General features: G+C 37.4%; 1 protein-coding gene across 2 annotated transcripts in view; it reads right to left on the bottom strand.

Moving 5' to 3' along the window:
* Window positions 1–1,594: 1,594 nt before the first annotated feature.
* Window positions 1,595–14,644, bottom strand: part of LOC124165980 (importin subunit beta-1) — a 36,489-nt gene continuing 23,439 nt past the window's right edge. The window contains exons 15-17 of one of the 2 annotated variants that reach the window (XM_046543540.1): window positions 10,604–10,824; window positions 8,218–8,415; window positions 1,595–5,472 (exon numbers count right to left, since the gene is read on the bottom strand). In XM_046543540.1, coding sequence (XP_046399496.1) covers window position 5,472; window positions 8,218–8,415; window positions 10,604–10,824 — 420 coding nt within the window. In that variant the 3' untranslated portion in view covers window positions 1,595–5,471. The other variant, XM_046543541.1, reaches the window with a different exon arrangement.

Raw genomic sequence — 14,644 nt, 5'->3', positions numbered from 1 at the left:
TTAATTGTTATTTTTATAGCTTACTAGCAAGTTTATAGGAGCGATATTGTAATGATTTACATCTAAAAATATACGTTACTCTTTAATTACATTCTAAGTGTACATTTGCGGTGAAATTCGACAGAATATCTTATTTAACTTCTATGAAAAAAAGCCCTCGTAATGTAATAAAATTTGATTCTCTCAGTTCTTTGTCGTGAGCCAAAATTACAGCGGCTATTTTTAATAACCTCTTACCAACCTTTAAATACAAAGGTATTATAAACGAATTTTGCTATAAATACTGATTAATGCATATCCTAAAAATTCGTAAATTTAATGTACCAATAGGGAATGTTATACGTAGACACATGTTGTGAGAAGCATTCCATACCATTGCAGGAATAAGAACTGCTCTACCCAGGTAATTACTCTCATATTGTAAGTACTCTCATTGGTGTAAGTATTGTCCTACTGAAATATGTACGTGGAAGATGATAACCTCACTCTTCTCGGAAAAGCTCATTTGGCAATGATATAGTGCCGTTTTGCTGAAAACCCTAAAAATAACCGTAGAACTTCGTTTAAAAGTTCTACAGGCATTGCAAAATGAAAGGAATACATTGATGAACTGACATTTAATGCAACAGTAACAATTAAAAAAATTAAAATTGCACTGGCAATAATAAACTGACCGCAAAAGTACGCCGGGATTAACTGCCTTCGGGGAAAAGGGTCGAGGATTATATTTGCCCAGTTGCCGAGGAAAGGGTACCTGGTCAGTCCCAAGCCGAAAAAAAACTCCGTACAGGGCGAAAGCAACTTCCCGCGAAAGAGCTCGGCGCGAAAAGGTTAAAGCAGTGCTTTTAAGTTACGGAAATGTTTCGATTACCATTTTTGCATTCACTCAACTGTGAAAATTGCAATCTTAATTTTAAGTTATTCAAATAAGTGAGTAGAGAAATATCTAAACAAACCCATATTCACTTCCAAGGCCATCATGTTTTTGCAGTGCAAGGGCCCACTTGCAGTCCTTTTAGGGCCCTATGGCAGTTCTTACATATGTAACAAGTATATCAAAGATCTTCCTGCTATTCATACCCTGCGTTTCATTTGTTCAGTAGCGTGTATGATTGGGTGACACACCAACCAATTTATATAACGGTACAGAAAACTACAGTGTTATCCATTGTTAACCGCTGAAAATTCCTTGCCGTAAAAGGCTTCCATGCATAAAAAGATTCATGCTATTTTTGGGGCAAATGTATAATAATAATAATAATAATAACTATCTCTATACATCATGAAATTTCTATCATCTCCAGCTTAGTCAAATGGCTTTAACATGAATTTTATCAAGATATAAAATAACTATGTCCAGCAGCGGCGTTTTAATACTGATATAAGCAGACGTAATATTGTGACCATATGCTCCTTTGAGCTGGACCATCACATATACTATAAATTTGATGTAGAAGCCTAATAGTTCATATCTAGTGGCAGCAATATACCAAGTAACAAATTATGAAAATGAGTATCCATATTTACATTTCCTACAAGAATGCACGACTTAAGAGGAGAACACATTGATAAAATATTGAAATAAAAAACCAAATAACTTTACAAGATATTTATTATTAACTTTCATTACAGAACTAAATTTGTCACCCTACAAGAAAGAATAAGTGCTTCTGAGCAATTCAACTTATTTTGAGATACAGAAAATTGCTAATTTCAGCAATGAATAGTTAAAACATGATCTCAGAGGGCAATACTTACATACATGTATTCATTTACCTTAAAACCACAGGAATATTTTTGCTCCTCTAACATCCCTGTGACAGATTTACGGCATTTAAAATGAAGCATTTGGCAGACAATCTAACAAACTTGATGGCTATTAAGGGCAAAGAAAACACTAACGACTCAAGTTGAAATAGATAGATGACTTTGTTTTACCCCTACCTACACCCTCTGTATTACCAATGAAGATGGGAAGGGGCAGATAACTCTTACGAAGGTTGTAGAGGATGGAAGAAATGGTACAAGTTGGGACATAAGCAACAAGAAAAAGAACAAAAAATATATATTTATACACAGGAGTTTGCAAATATTCCCAACTTATACCAACCTCTACAACCTTCTTCTCAGCCCCATGAGTTCTTGAGAGCTAAAACATGCTCTTTTAGTTTTTTTGCCCGCTACAAATACTTCGTGAATGCCTGGCTATCTTTACTTAAATTTATCCTTAATCAAATGGCACTCCAAGCATACTAATGCGTGCACACAGCGCACAAATGCAGCATTTACCACAAGTTCATTCACCACATATGCTCCATGCTAAGCCAGCAATCATTCACCCACCATTTCCACACAGGATTCAGTTTTACACCTCAGACATTCAACTGATGGCATACACTCACATTAATGTGTGGGCAGTCTCATTGTGAATGCTTTAGCTTTCCATGGATCTGTTGATAAACACCAAATCATGGTAAATTTGGTATGGACTTTCTTCTTTTTTAAATGTAATGAAATTATATCCCCAAAATTTAGGGAACTCTGAAAAAAATTAACCCACCAAAACAAGCATTCAACAAGATAGCACCCATACGTATGACCACACTAACTGGGCATATGGACAATATTCATTCTTCATGAAGAAATTAATTATCACAATTACACTCCATTATCCAGACAATCATACTTTCATCTCTTCTCATTGATACAATGCAGCTTAACTTCAAATACTCAGTCTACAACAATAATAAAAACAATCATCTCACACATGCATCACATTTAATCACATTACACACCTGAGAAAATGAGATACAAAATAATAACCTCGAATAAAAAAAATACCTCCATTCACACGCACAAACACACAAATCGGACGCAATACCATGCAGACAAGTAATAATCACAGGTGTGCTCTCCCTTCTCCCACTCTTCTTGTACCCGAATTTTAATATTTCTTTACAAAAATTGACTCACATCTACTTCAGTGAATTCAAAAGGGAATGTTATACTTAAATAGGAGGATCATACTCAGACTAAAACCATTAGGCTGAGTTACCTGAAATATGGTACTTTCCACAACCCATTTTATCAGTTTTTATTGATATAATATTAATAATAAGCAACTGGGAATATAAGCAACATAGAATTTGGTTCAACAATCAAAAAAAATATTTAAAACACAAGAGGGGAAAAGAGATGGAATCATCAAATCATTTACAGGACCCAGTCTGATATGCAAGCACACCCACACTAAACAAACACACAAATATTCCCTGATTATTAAATAGTGTAGCAGTAAGGTATACGGTGGGCCCATTGCCAACCACTGGATCAGCTCAAGTTGGAACGTTGTAAGCTGCAACTTCAATTTGCCAATGAATATTCCACCAACAAATTTGACTTGATTTAGTGAAATATTCAAATAAACTGCTGCACCAGTAAATTTTTCCAACCACATAGAACATTTTTTTGAAGAACAGTGAAACTAAATGAAAAAGTTAAACAATTTACACATACATACAATTATCCCCTTCAAGTTAGCAGAAATCTTTGGCAATTACTAAGAAAAGTAAGCTATTACACCCATAACATTAGTGTTCTGAGTGTAAAGAATGTTCTTGTAATATTATTTGTGACAAGAAGATAAACCTTGCCAACAAAGTAAAAGACAATTGTAATCACAAATGTGCATCACAGGAAAAAGAATACATTTCTAACAGAAAAAATAAATTATTAGTTTTGGAATCAAGGCACTTTTTAGAAACAACTTTTTAAGCTTTAGAGCAAATTTTTCCTTTCACAATCAGAATTTTTCCAACTTCTCAATTCATCAGGATATTTAAATTTGAATAGGCCATTCTTTTTCACCACAGATGATATAAGATATGTTTAAAGGTCCAATAAAAACATTGAGAAACTGTATACTTCCATCTTTGGGAAGCATATTTCTTTATATAACATATCCAAATAAAGAATTGTATGTATGTGTTACTTCTACAATAAGTTTTGGTACAAGCAGTGAGTAAGTTTCTCATTAAATAAGTAGGATTCACAAACCAGGAGACAAATGATACTTCTGAAGAATACACATACTGATTGGTTAACTGCTGACGAAGAAAGACTAAGGCATATATTAAATAAAGATAAAAATGCTGTCATTAAAAGGAAATTTTGTTGTACACTCACTTTTAAAAATTTTTTGCCCTGGTAGATGCTTGCGCTACATGGCTTTTAATAGTGCCGAACAATCTGGACCCTTCGGATATTTACCTTACTTACTAACCAATTTTGGTTTTGACTTTTTTTGTATCACACACTCTTTTCACTATGATGCTATCAGGCACACAAAAGTTTTCAGGCCATGCTTTAGGATGTTGCATGGAGAGAGAGGCATCTGAACATTACCAAATTTCAGTAAGGTTCCCTGTATCACACAATCACACATTGCAATGCACTCTTGGATTATCTTCCTCCTCTTCTTTCACAACATGGTTATAACACTGAGAATTAGGAGAATTTGAGAGAGAGATGGGGAATGAAACTAATTCCACCAGATTTCAGAAACCAGCAAATGGAACTGATAAATTTGAACGAGTGCAATAAAAATTTTCAGCACTGATCTTCCCACTTTCCAGACACAATCACTGAGAATTGTACAAAGTAAGACCCAGAAAGATATCCGTCTTCTTATGAACCAGTTGAATTAGATGTTTTGAACACAAGAAATCTATCTCGGGTCATGAGAGGAGGATAATATCTTCTCTTCCAAAGTCAGAAGGAAAAGACTTTCTCTTGGTACACACAGCAATTATACGATCTCTCTCTCCCTGGGCAAGCATACTTCACTCAGGCACTGTCATTACCTATACCTCATGAATCACACTGAGCAAGGTATAGACTATCACACATGGCCACTATGCCACAAGGCTAAACACTAGCCCACAGCCACACAATTTTTGGCCAGCCACCACAGTCACACAGTGTCTGACTTCCCCACACACCACTGCACCCGCATAATTATATTCACCTAATGTCACTCACTCAACATTCATATTCAGCCAGGAACCAACCACATCCTCAGATGCACAACACTTTCATCCTAATTTTCTGGATTGTAAAGAGGAGAAAAAATAGGACTTTTTGGCTTTTTTTATTCTTGAATATCATGGCATGCCTTTAATTTTGCCCCAACCCACCTCCTCTGCAATTTTTTTCCCATTTCATACATAAGTATATGCATTTAACTGGATTTTTTTATTACTTTTTGCTGGTGATTTACCACCCTCCCTTTAGATAGGTTGATTGGTGACCAACAGTTTAGGATTCAACTTGGAAAGAAGCAAATGACAGAGCTGTGGCACTTGAGCGTAGCCACAATGGTGGGAAAATGGTGAGAGGGAGGAGGGTGGCAGTAGCGTAGCCGCGAGGCCGCAGTCACCCACACTGAAGCAGCGAACAGTAGTTGTCTCGGATCTGCAAGGAGAAGAGCCCAAAACGGATATGGGAAGGGAGATAGACGCAGAGATCCATATTAGCACCCCCTGCTACACTGCAAGACTTCCACAATTTTGTTCCAAATTCCCATTACGAGTAAAAGAAGGTTCTTTAAAACACACAGTTACATGACTGTTAAGTGTTGAAGAAAACTGTTTTCCGGCAGTTATTGCCAAAATTGTATTGAAAATACTTACGAAAGATTTCCAAACTTCAAAAAGAGTTTAAAAGAGAAGCTTGGTAAGAAGCATCCAATATCCTTAGATATTACCGAACCTATAGTGGCAAAATTAATGATGCCATAAAAATTTATAGAATAAAAGTCGAGATGTTCCACATATACCCTATCCTAACACTAACGGCTATGACAGACTGAATTTTCTTCCTCTAGCAAAAACCAACATGAAAAAGACCAAAAAGAATTGCATCAATTATTAGGGATGTGCAAGTGGAAAACTTAAGATCAACTAACACCCATATAAAAACATTACTTCAGAGTTCATATTCAAATAGATCAGAATCTAAATAATGACACTAAGCTATATTTGCTATCACATAAACAACTACTACTAAGTTAATATAAGAACATTCATGTCTCTTCTCACTAATTTAGTTGAATTAATAACTGAACTGAATCCATACATACTTTTAACATTTTCTTAATTCAAGAAAACAGTATGGCTACGGAGTAATATGAAATTTGGATTATTGGCAATTGATATGTATTTCAAATATTAAGCACAAAAAATTATATATGAGTAGATAACTATTCAGATGATACATGATTTGATAATTTCAGTAAACATGACATTTACATTTGATAAGTTTCAGCCATTAATGCTGTACAAAGAAAATTTTAAAGATCTTGCTCATTTAGTGGATTGTGAAAATAGAATTTACCTAAGCCACAGATTATTTATAGTATCTAATTATAAAGGAATCAGAACATTTTTATGATATATAGAGCTGGTGCCATGAACATGTATGTTGTTTGACAGTTTTTCTAACTCTTCTAATGGAACTTTCTGGCAGAGATAGTAGGGGAGCTTTTATATGCCTTTAATGGACTGGGTCTTGGCAATTACATGTGGTATAGGCAGTTTCCCTGAAATGAGTCACCAGGATAGTAAAGCAAACCAGTTAAGTATAGCCATCAGGACCCAGCCAATCTCAGGCAGTTAAAAAGTTCTCTCAGTACCCTTTCTTTACCTGAATGTTAACAGGAAAGATTACATAACCATATATACCTGCCACGACAAGTAAGTGTAATACTGATGAATAAGTATCAATGAAAAATACTCTTGACAAATTGGCAAGAAAAAATATATTTATTGAAAATATGCCAATCTTCATAGCATTGAGACTTGGATAGAATGTAGGGGTAATAACTTATAATCCATGGGAAAATAAATTTTACTCTATCCACTATTTTGTATAGATAAGATATATCCACTGCTCTTTCTTAAACCTACTGTCAACCTGTCTTTCAATGTATTACATATGATGGAAAGCAGAATGGAGAGCTGGGTGACGTCTATAAATATGACAACTGAAAATTAAGTTTCATCTTATTCTAACAACCATACTGGCAAGTTCAAAAATTAATTTCTTTTGGCTAAAAGCATTACACACAAATATATTTAGAGAAAAAAAATTGAATGAGAAATAGGAAGTTGAATTCATCCTCTTTGGTGAACCCTGAAGTACTTGCTGCCTTTGACAAAACTGTATCTATAATCATGGATAAGTTTTCAAGGCTTGAAAAAAAAAGGATCCTAATCAAAAGAAAACATTTCTGAGGAAAAATGAACAAAACTAGAAGTTGTATTCTAATACTTGCACATCCCTAAACGCTGAATATTCTCCTAAAACACACCTGGCGAAGCCTAATGGGAAAAATGTCTGTAACATTTCACTAATTGAGTCATAATTCAAAACTCAGAGCTACATTAGAACACTGAAGTGAGAGCTAAAAATTAATGAACCAAAAACTGATTCCTTAATATTAACTTCCACCTCATCTTTTCAAGGAAGTTAATCGGCATATGCCATTCATTGTGTGGTCACAAGACATTTTTTCTGTGAATATTAAAAAAAGCTAACTCGCAAAAGAAAATACACGGATAGCATCTGATAGAAAGGTATCTGCTTCTATTTGTTGGTCACGGCTCGATATAATATAGCCTAATAATAATGCAAAAGGATGGGTTAAAGTTCCTCCAGAAAGTTACAGCCTAGAAGATGAACGTTCCTGTTCCACACTCATACAAACTTCCACATAACTTTCACTCAGAAAAGGAAGGGGAAGGATCTACACACACACTTCAAAGGAGCTTCAGAATAATCTGTGAACTCATTTTTCAAACTCACAGGGACCAACGTCTAACATATCCTCATTCTTCATGTCATTGACCCATCTCTCTCAAAAGAAAATTTCAAATAGCCTCAAACAAGATACATACATTCCATCACCGTACACTCACATCAAACTTCACACAATCAGGCCTTGGTTAGATGCCCTTGAATATGGTTCAAATAGTGATTGAAGGAAAAATAATCCAAAACACTAAAAATGTGTCTCAAGATTGTTCTTAACCCTGAAAATTTTGCTGAAGGCTTATAGCATCATATCCAAATAGCACAGCCTGGGATAGTAAATAGTTCCTATTATACTACAAAAGGAAATTCATAAATGAGAGCCATTGCACGAATGGGATCACTCACCAGCTGGTAGTGGTTACCACAGCAGCAGCGGCAGCCGCAGCGGATGCATTCTTCATTCTCCTTAATTCCCTAGATGCCCACATTGCTAAAGTTTTTGTTTTCTGGGCTCTAGATTTACGTCCCTGTTCTAGCAGTTCGTTTATTGGTGGGACATCAAGAAGTGGCACCATCTTTGCCCCAAAAGCAGTCAGCAGATCACTGAAGAATTAAGGTGAAACATAACCATCATAAGTCACTATGATCTATCAGAAACCTGATGTGCATAGATATCCTGGCCCAATAAAGAATTTTGCATGTTTGTAGGCAATTAACAGAACAGTTAATCCATAAATATTAGATGCAATAGTGAACTTGTAGATTTCTTGAAAGAAAAAAAAATAGAGGAGATAAAAGATGACAACTCATACACAACACACAAATCCTGAGGGATAGGCAACTATGACTAGCCTTTGGCTCACCACATCTCAATAATATGCATCGATCATTTGAAGTATATTTATGGAACAATATTAGTTTACATGAGATGCTTGTGTTGAAATAGCTGTAGAAAAAGCTTACAAGTTCTCCATTGCATTACCAACTAGTGATAAAAACAATATTAAAAATACAGTAAAACCTCTACAAACCTCTTTACATCATAAACCTCCACACTTAGTACCACACCAACAGTCCCATCAGATTTACATGAAAATTTATAGGCAAAGCTCTCACCGTTCGTACCTCTTTATCTTGTAAAACCTCCCTTAATCATAGCAAGGAGATACCCCCAATACAGCCTAACTACTACTGCAAATTGTATCCAGACAATTAGAGACCATTAATGTGGCCGCCGTTATGTACATGGAGTAACATTTTCAGCGATATAAGTTTCATGCTTATTTTTCGTATACACCTTAAATATACTGTAATTTTCAAGTTAACCGTTAGTTATGGCCATTTTGCTCCATAGGAGAGCACACCAAACAGTAAATAAGAAAAAGATATCCAACTATCCCAATCATTTTAAGTGACTGTAGAATTAAGAGAGAGCACATAGTTTTTCCTCGAATCATGGTAAGTCGCACGATAGCGCTCGCTTTCAGTTACTCTTGGATCTATTTTCCTGTAAGTGCTCTCATACTATGCTCAATAAATAAAAGAAGCAACTAGCGCAGCCTATAATCCCTTTCCGGTGGAAATATTTAAAATAACTTTGCTCCCATCCATGGAGACAAACATACTCGACCGCATTGCTACTCATTCTTCTAAAATGAAAATATTTCATGAATTTACCATGACTCAAAATAAAACATCCAGTTTTGCAATTATTTTATTCCAATATTTCCCTGTGTATCACATTCTTACTACCGCCTTGGTGATTTTTTCAATGCTTCAACGATTGTAGTTCACATATTATTCCACTTAGCAACAGTCATATGTCTGGCCTGTGTATTCATGCTGCGAAATCTGACTCTTCCGTCAGGAGCCCAGGAAGTCAATTAGTCACAATTCTGAACATCACTCCTCGCACAACAATATTGGGCATAGTAGACAAGTAAGTAGCCGATATGCAACAATGAAATTTTTTACCAACGTGCAGTTTGCCTGACATTCTCCCCGGTATATCACGTCATTCAACACATTCAGCGAGGAACACGTCAAATGACGTGGTCCTGTCCAAACTGAGATACGGAGCAGGTCAATTGATGTACTCTGCCAGTCAGTCCATGAGCCCTCTTCTCCACCTCCGTTCAAAACTAATATTCACTTCTGAGTCTTCCGATCGTGTGTATGGCCATCAGCAAGCTTCCCTCTTTCTGACCAGGAGAATTTATGGCACGGCACGAAAACCTCTCTCTATTTTTTTGTCCATATTTTTCTCTCCACGTCAGTATATGTCATTTTTTATTGCTATTTATGAATGAGATACTTATTATGATGTAGTTTCGATGTACTATTTATAAATCACTAAAACCTCTCTCTAGTGAACCTCCATACATCAAATTGCCCAAATTTTGGTTCCCTCCATTACTATAAAAAGAGGTTTACTGTAATAGTTTTTCAGAAGAAAATATAGTTCATATGCAAATAAAACTCAAGATATTGATTACATGACAGAACTATAGATGCAGATGATTCAAAGAATTGAAATTTCAAATACGAGATAAAAATTAACTCATGGCATGAACTGAAACCAACATAAAGCTAACTCATTACTATCAAGTAACCATTATGTATCTCATAATACTTATCAACTGCAGAGATTTCAAACTTTATTCAGTTAATTTAAGGTATAGGGAAAAAGGTAAAAATGAAAGATTTCAAATCAAACTTTTTACAGATCACACAATTAAGAGTCAACTCGTGCTACCACATAATACTAAACAATCATACAAAGTATACAAACCCAATCAATCCAGCACAACAGCCAACATTGCCTTCAGACCTCTCAGGATCACGTGCAATCATGATAATAAACTCCACCATGAATGGCACATGAGGTTCTAATAATGCCAATTCAGGATTAGGTTCTGGTCCTATTCCCTTGAATCCCTGCACGATGCCAGTGCAAGCCTCACCCACACCTTCACGAAGTTCATTTAAGTAGTCGATCATGTCGTAACAGCTCTGTAAATAACATCAAGTTTGATTTATGAAAGTGGTTCATCTTTATGTAACATGAAATATGGTACATGAAACCACAGAATACTGTAACAATAAAATACATAAACATACAACACACTCCCAATTATCCAGCCTAATGATGGGGAGGGGCAACACGAATATTCCAAACTTGAATCCCATTGAGGCAACGGGCGTGCAATCACGCCATCGCACAGCAGCGGTAACAGAAAACTAGGACTTATGGAAAATTGTCTAAGCAGGTGAGTACCCGACTATGACTCATGCTATCTCTACTTCCACCTCCCTTGCTTTCTTCACTTCTACTATTCCTTTTCTCTTCAGTTTGACCTTGACTTATCGTGGCGTAAACATGTCCGAGTGCGATGAAATCTCTGGTTCCCTTGGGCCGATTTCAACCACATGCGAGGCCAAGGCAATACAGTAAAACTTTAATTTTACGCAGTTGGAGGGACCGAAATATGGGCACTGTGTAAAATCAAGAGTTGGTATTGAGGAGGAGTATAGTTTTCAGGATAACACTAGCTCATTATTTTTAGAACGCCTAGTCATACACTTTTTATAGTTCTGATTTAAGCCAGAAACAGAACCAGAAAAAGTCTCATACGTGAGGTTTCATGGTAAAGGAGCATGAGATCCTTTTCAATTGCGTCAGATATATGTTTCCCAGATTCAACTACTCATTTGGAGGCAAGAAAATGAAGCCTAATAATCTTATTTACTCACAAGCAACACCACAGATGACGAGTAACCTTAAGAAAAACAACATTGCATTCCTGAGCAATGTTTCCCATGGTTGAATTGCTAGCATTTCTGGCACTAAGATTACTTCTGTTACCCAGGAGAAATTTCAGAATGGTGATACTAAATGCTCGCAGAGAAGCTAATTTTCGAAAATAATCTCATTAAAAGCAGTTTTCAGGAAATCCGTTTAACCACCTGCAGACAAAGATTGGAGAAATGAGATATCAGAGGATAGTCATTCAAATTAACCCCATTAACAGAATTACTACATCACTACGGCTTTATACCCTGTGGGCCTGGGTTCAAGTCCTGGCAGTAGCAGAAACTTATCAGAGGTGGCCCTATCCTTACTTCAGAGCAATGTGGAGGGCACTTCCAGTGCACCACTCTGTCCAGCACATGGGACATTAAGTCCTGGTCCCTTTGGAGCCTATCATTACAACCTGGCTAATGCCAACATAGTGTTGCTATGCCCCCGGCCCTTACTTCACGGCGCTAATGACCCCAGCTGTCGGTTACCTCCTTCCAAATAGCATACCATAGATAATATGGAGCACACAGGACCCGAAAATATTCGGAAATTCATATTTTTCCGGTGTTTAGATCACTTTTTTTAGTGAGCTATTTAAATAACCGCGCAACTACCGTCATGCCGCCGGTGATGAATAAAAAAATGATTAATAGTCCGGAAGTTTGCCCTCTTTATAATTTTTACGCATTAAAAAAGCATTTTCCCATGAAATTTTAGTGTTAGTAGATTGAATCTACCGGGTATAGTAAACTTCTCTGTCGGCATTCTTCCGCGAATTCAGCGCCGGGACCTTCGACTCACAAGCCGTGTGACTCATCTTCACGTAATATTTTGCTTCCCCATATCTGATAACAACACCGGCCCCTTTTTGTATTTCGATTTAATAGTGCTAAGCCATTCCTGAGTTTAAAGGGACTGCCTTATCACTCACGTCTTGAATTTGACTTCAATGATTTCATGACGATTGACAACGCGAGTTATTCTCAGCGGCATTAACTCCCGTTCCGTTAAAAATAAACGCTTTCCACCTAGCGGAGTTAAGCTAGTAGCTTTCAAGTTTCAACCATGTTTCATTTAAACTCACTGACAATGAGATACAAGTTGAGACAGTTCTGATAAGCGCGCCGCGCAAGCAACTTTCCCTCGCCTCCATTCGTCCCACAGATGTGGGGTTAGCCCGCGGAATGAGACAATGCATGCTGCTTTTACCATCGCGTTGAATCACCATCGACTTACGTCCATACTAGAAGTACGACTTTTTTTTTTGGATCACCTTGGAAGCCAAAATTTTGGCACGGGAGGATTTTTAATGGCTCATTTCGCCGTGATACTCCGCTGGGGCGACGGAAAACAGCGTTGGCAAAATTCTAGAAAACCTTCCGTTAGGGATAGATATTCCGTAGTTCATAATTCTGGATTAACGACCATCTACTGTAATTACAATAAATATGTTGTAAACAGCTTCGATCAATAAGTCGAATAATAAACGAAAGGTGATAACGTTAATATCTCCGGGGATCATCTGCCTTAATCAAAAGTAGTTACGCATACACGGCGATTGCCGTATGTTTTAGGCATAAATACTCTACACAGGATTCTCCACTCCCTTGGTTCCTGTGATTCCCACCGATCGCATCAAATAGCGGCGCTGATGTAGCGAGCCCCGGACGCGGCGAATTTGAATCCACGTTTCGCAACGCAGAGCTGTGAAGGGCAAAATTTGCTGGCGGAGCGGGAGCTCTCGTGGCGTCGACGCAACGCGGAGCTGTGAAGGCACCCTAATATGGCCGCGAGAGGCACGCTTTGCGGCGAATTTGAATCCATGTCTCAATCGCTCATTGCTAAAAAATAAAGTTCGTGTCAACTGCCCACGAAAATATAACTATCACCGTGAGTTTATGTAGTTTCCTAGTGGTGAAAATGTACGTAATCACAAAATCGGTACGCTAATTCACGTTGAGAGAAGGGAAGAATAAGTGGGTAAGGAAACGCTGTTAACTTTCCCTAGCATGAATTAAGTTTGAGGGCCCATAGATATCAACCATGTCTTTAAACTTCCGGCACCTATGTTTTAGAGAATTAAGAATGATTCCTGCGCAGCTCATAAAGAAGAGCACTCGTTGACATCATTACCAGACCACCTAGGCACACTTGGGGACGGGTCAGATCCGGTATTAGGACCATAGCAAGAATTTTTATCATACATGTATGATAAAAATTCTTGCTATGGTCCTGTATCCCCAACCGCTTATTTTCCCTCAGCTCCCAATCGTAGCCGGAGCTGCATCCGGGCACAAAACACCGAGATTTACCCATGATATTTCGTAAATATCTTACTGGTGGAGAAATACTAAAAAAAACATCAAAATCGGTGAAATTCTCGGCTCACAGAGGATGATAACAGCTGATCACTCATAAGCCGCCACTGACAACAAGCCAAATGAAGGGGATGGTAGTGTCGGTCGCGCCACAAGTGGCAAAAGTTGGAGTTTGAATTAATGCGCGGGACCCGTGTTCAAATTATGACTGCTACCGCCACCTAGTGGGGCCTCCTTAGTAATGTAAACTCTATGGTTTTAGGTTTCGATATCCTTCAACGGCAAATTTGAACTAAGAGCGATATTCGCGTTCGTAAAGGGGACTGAAATATTACTGAGAGGGCGTAGGGGGAAGCAATAATTAGATTCGCGATGTTTTTAGTTTCTCGCTCAACAGCGCGACGTCATTTCAACCGTTCCTGTATTCATTTTTGCAACTCATTGAGACGAATAAATAACCTAACTTCATATTGCTCCAGTAGGAATTTTCAAAACAAGTCGAAAGACAACTGCGTAAAATCACGATTAGCGGCCTCTTTGGGGCTGGGGTTATGCTGCGCAAAATCGAAAAACTGCGTAAAATCAAGAAAAGATGTAAAATCGAAGTTTCACCATTGCAATTCCCTATGCTTTCCGGCCGGACTTGAGTGTCACTGCGTAAAAACAAGACTTGATGTAAAATCGAAGTGCGTAAAATCGAAGTTTTACTGTA

The sequence above is a fragment of the Ischnura elegans genome, chromosome 9, assembly GCF_921293095.1.
Source record: "Ischnura elegans chromosome 9, ioIscEleg1.1, whole genome shotgun sequence".
NCBI lineage: Eukaryota > Metazoa > Arthropoda > Insecta > Odonata > Coenagrionidae > Ischnura > Ischnura elegans.
The sequence above is the reverse complement of the archived record's forward strand: the minus strand, read 5'-3'. Positions and strand labels throughout refer to the sequence as shown.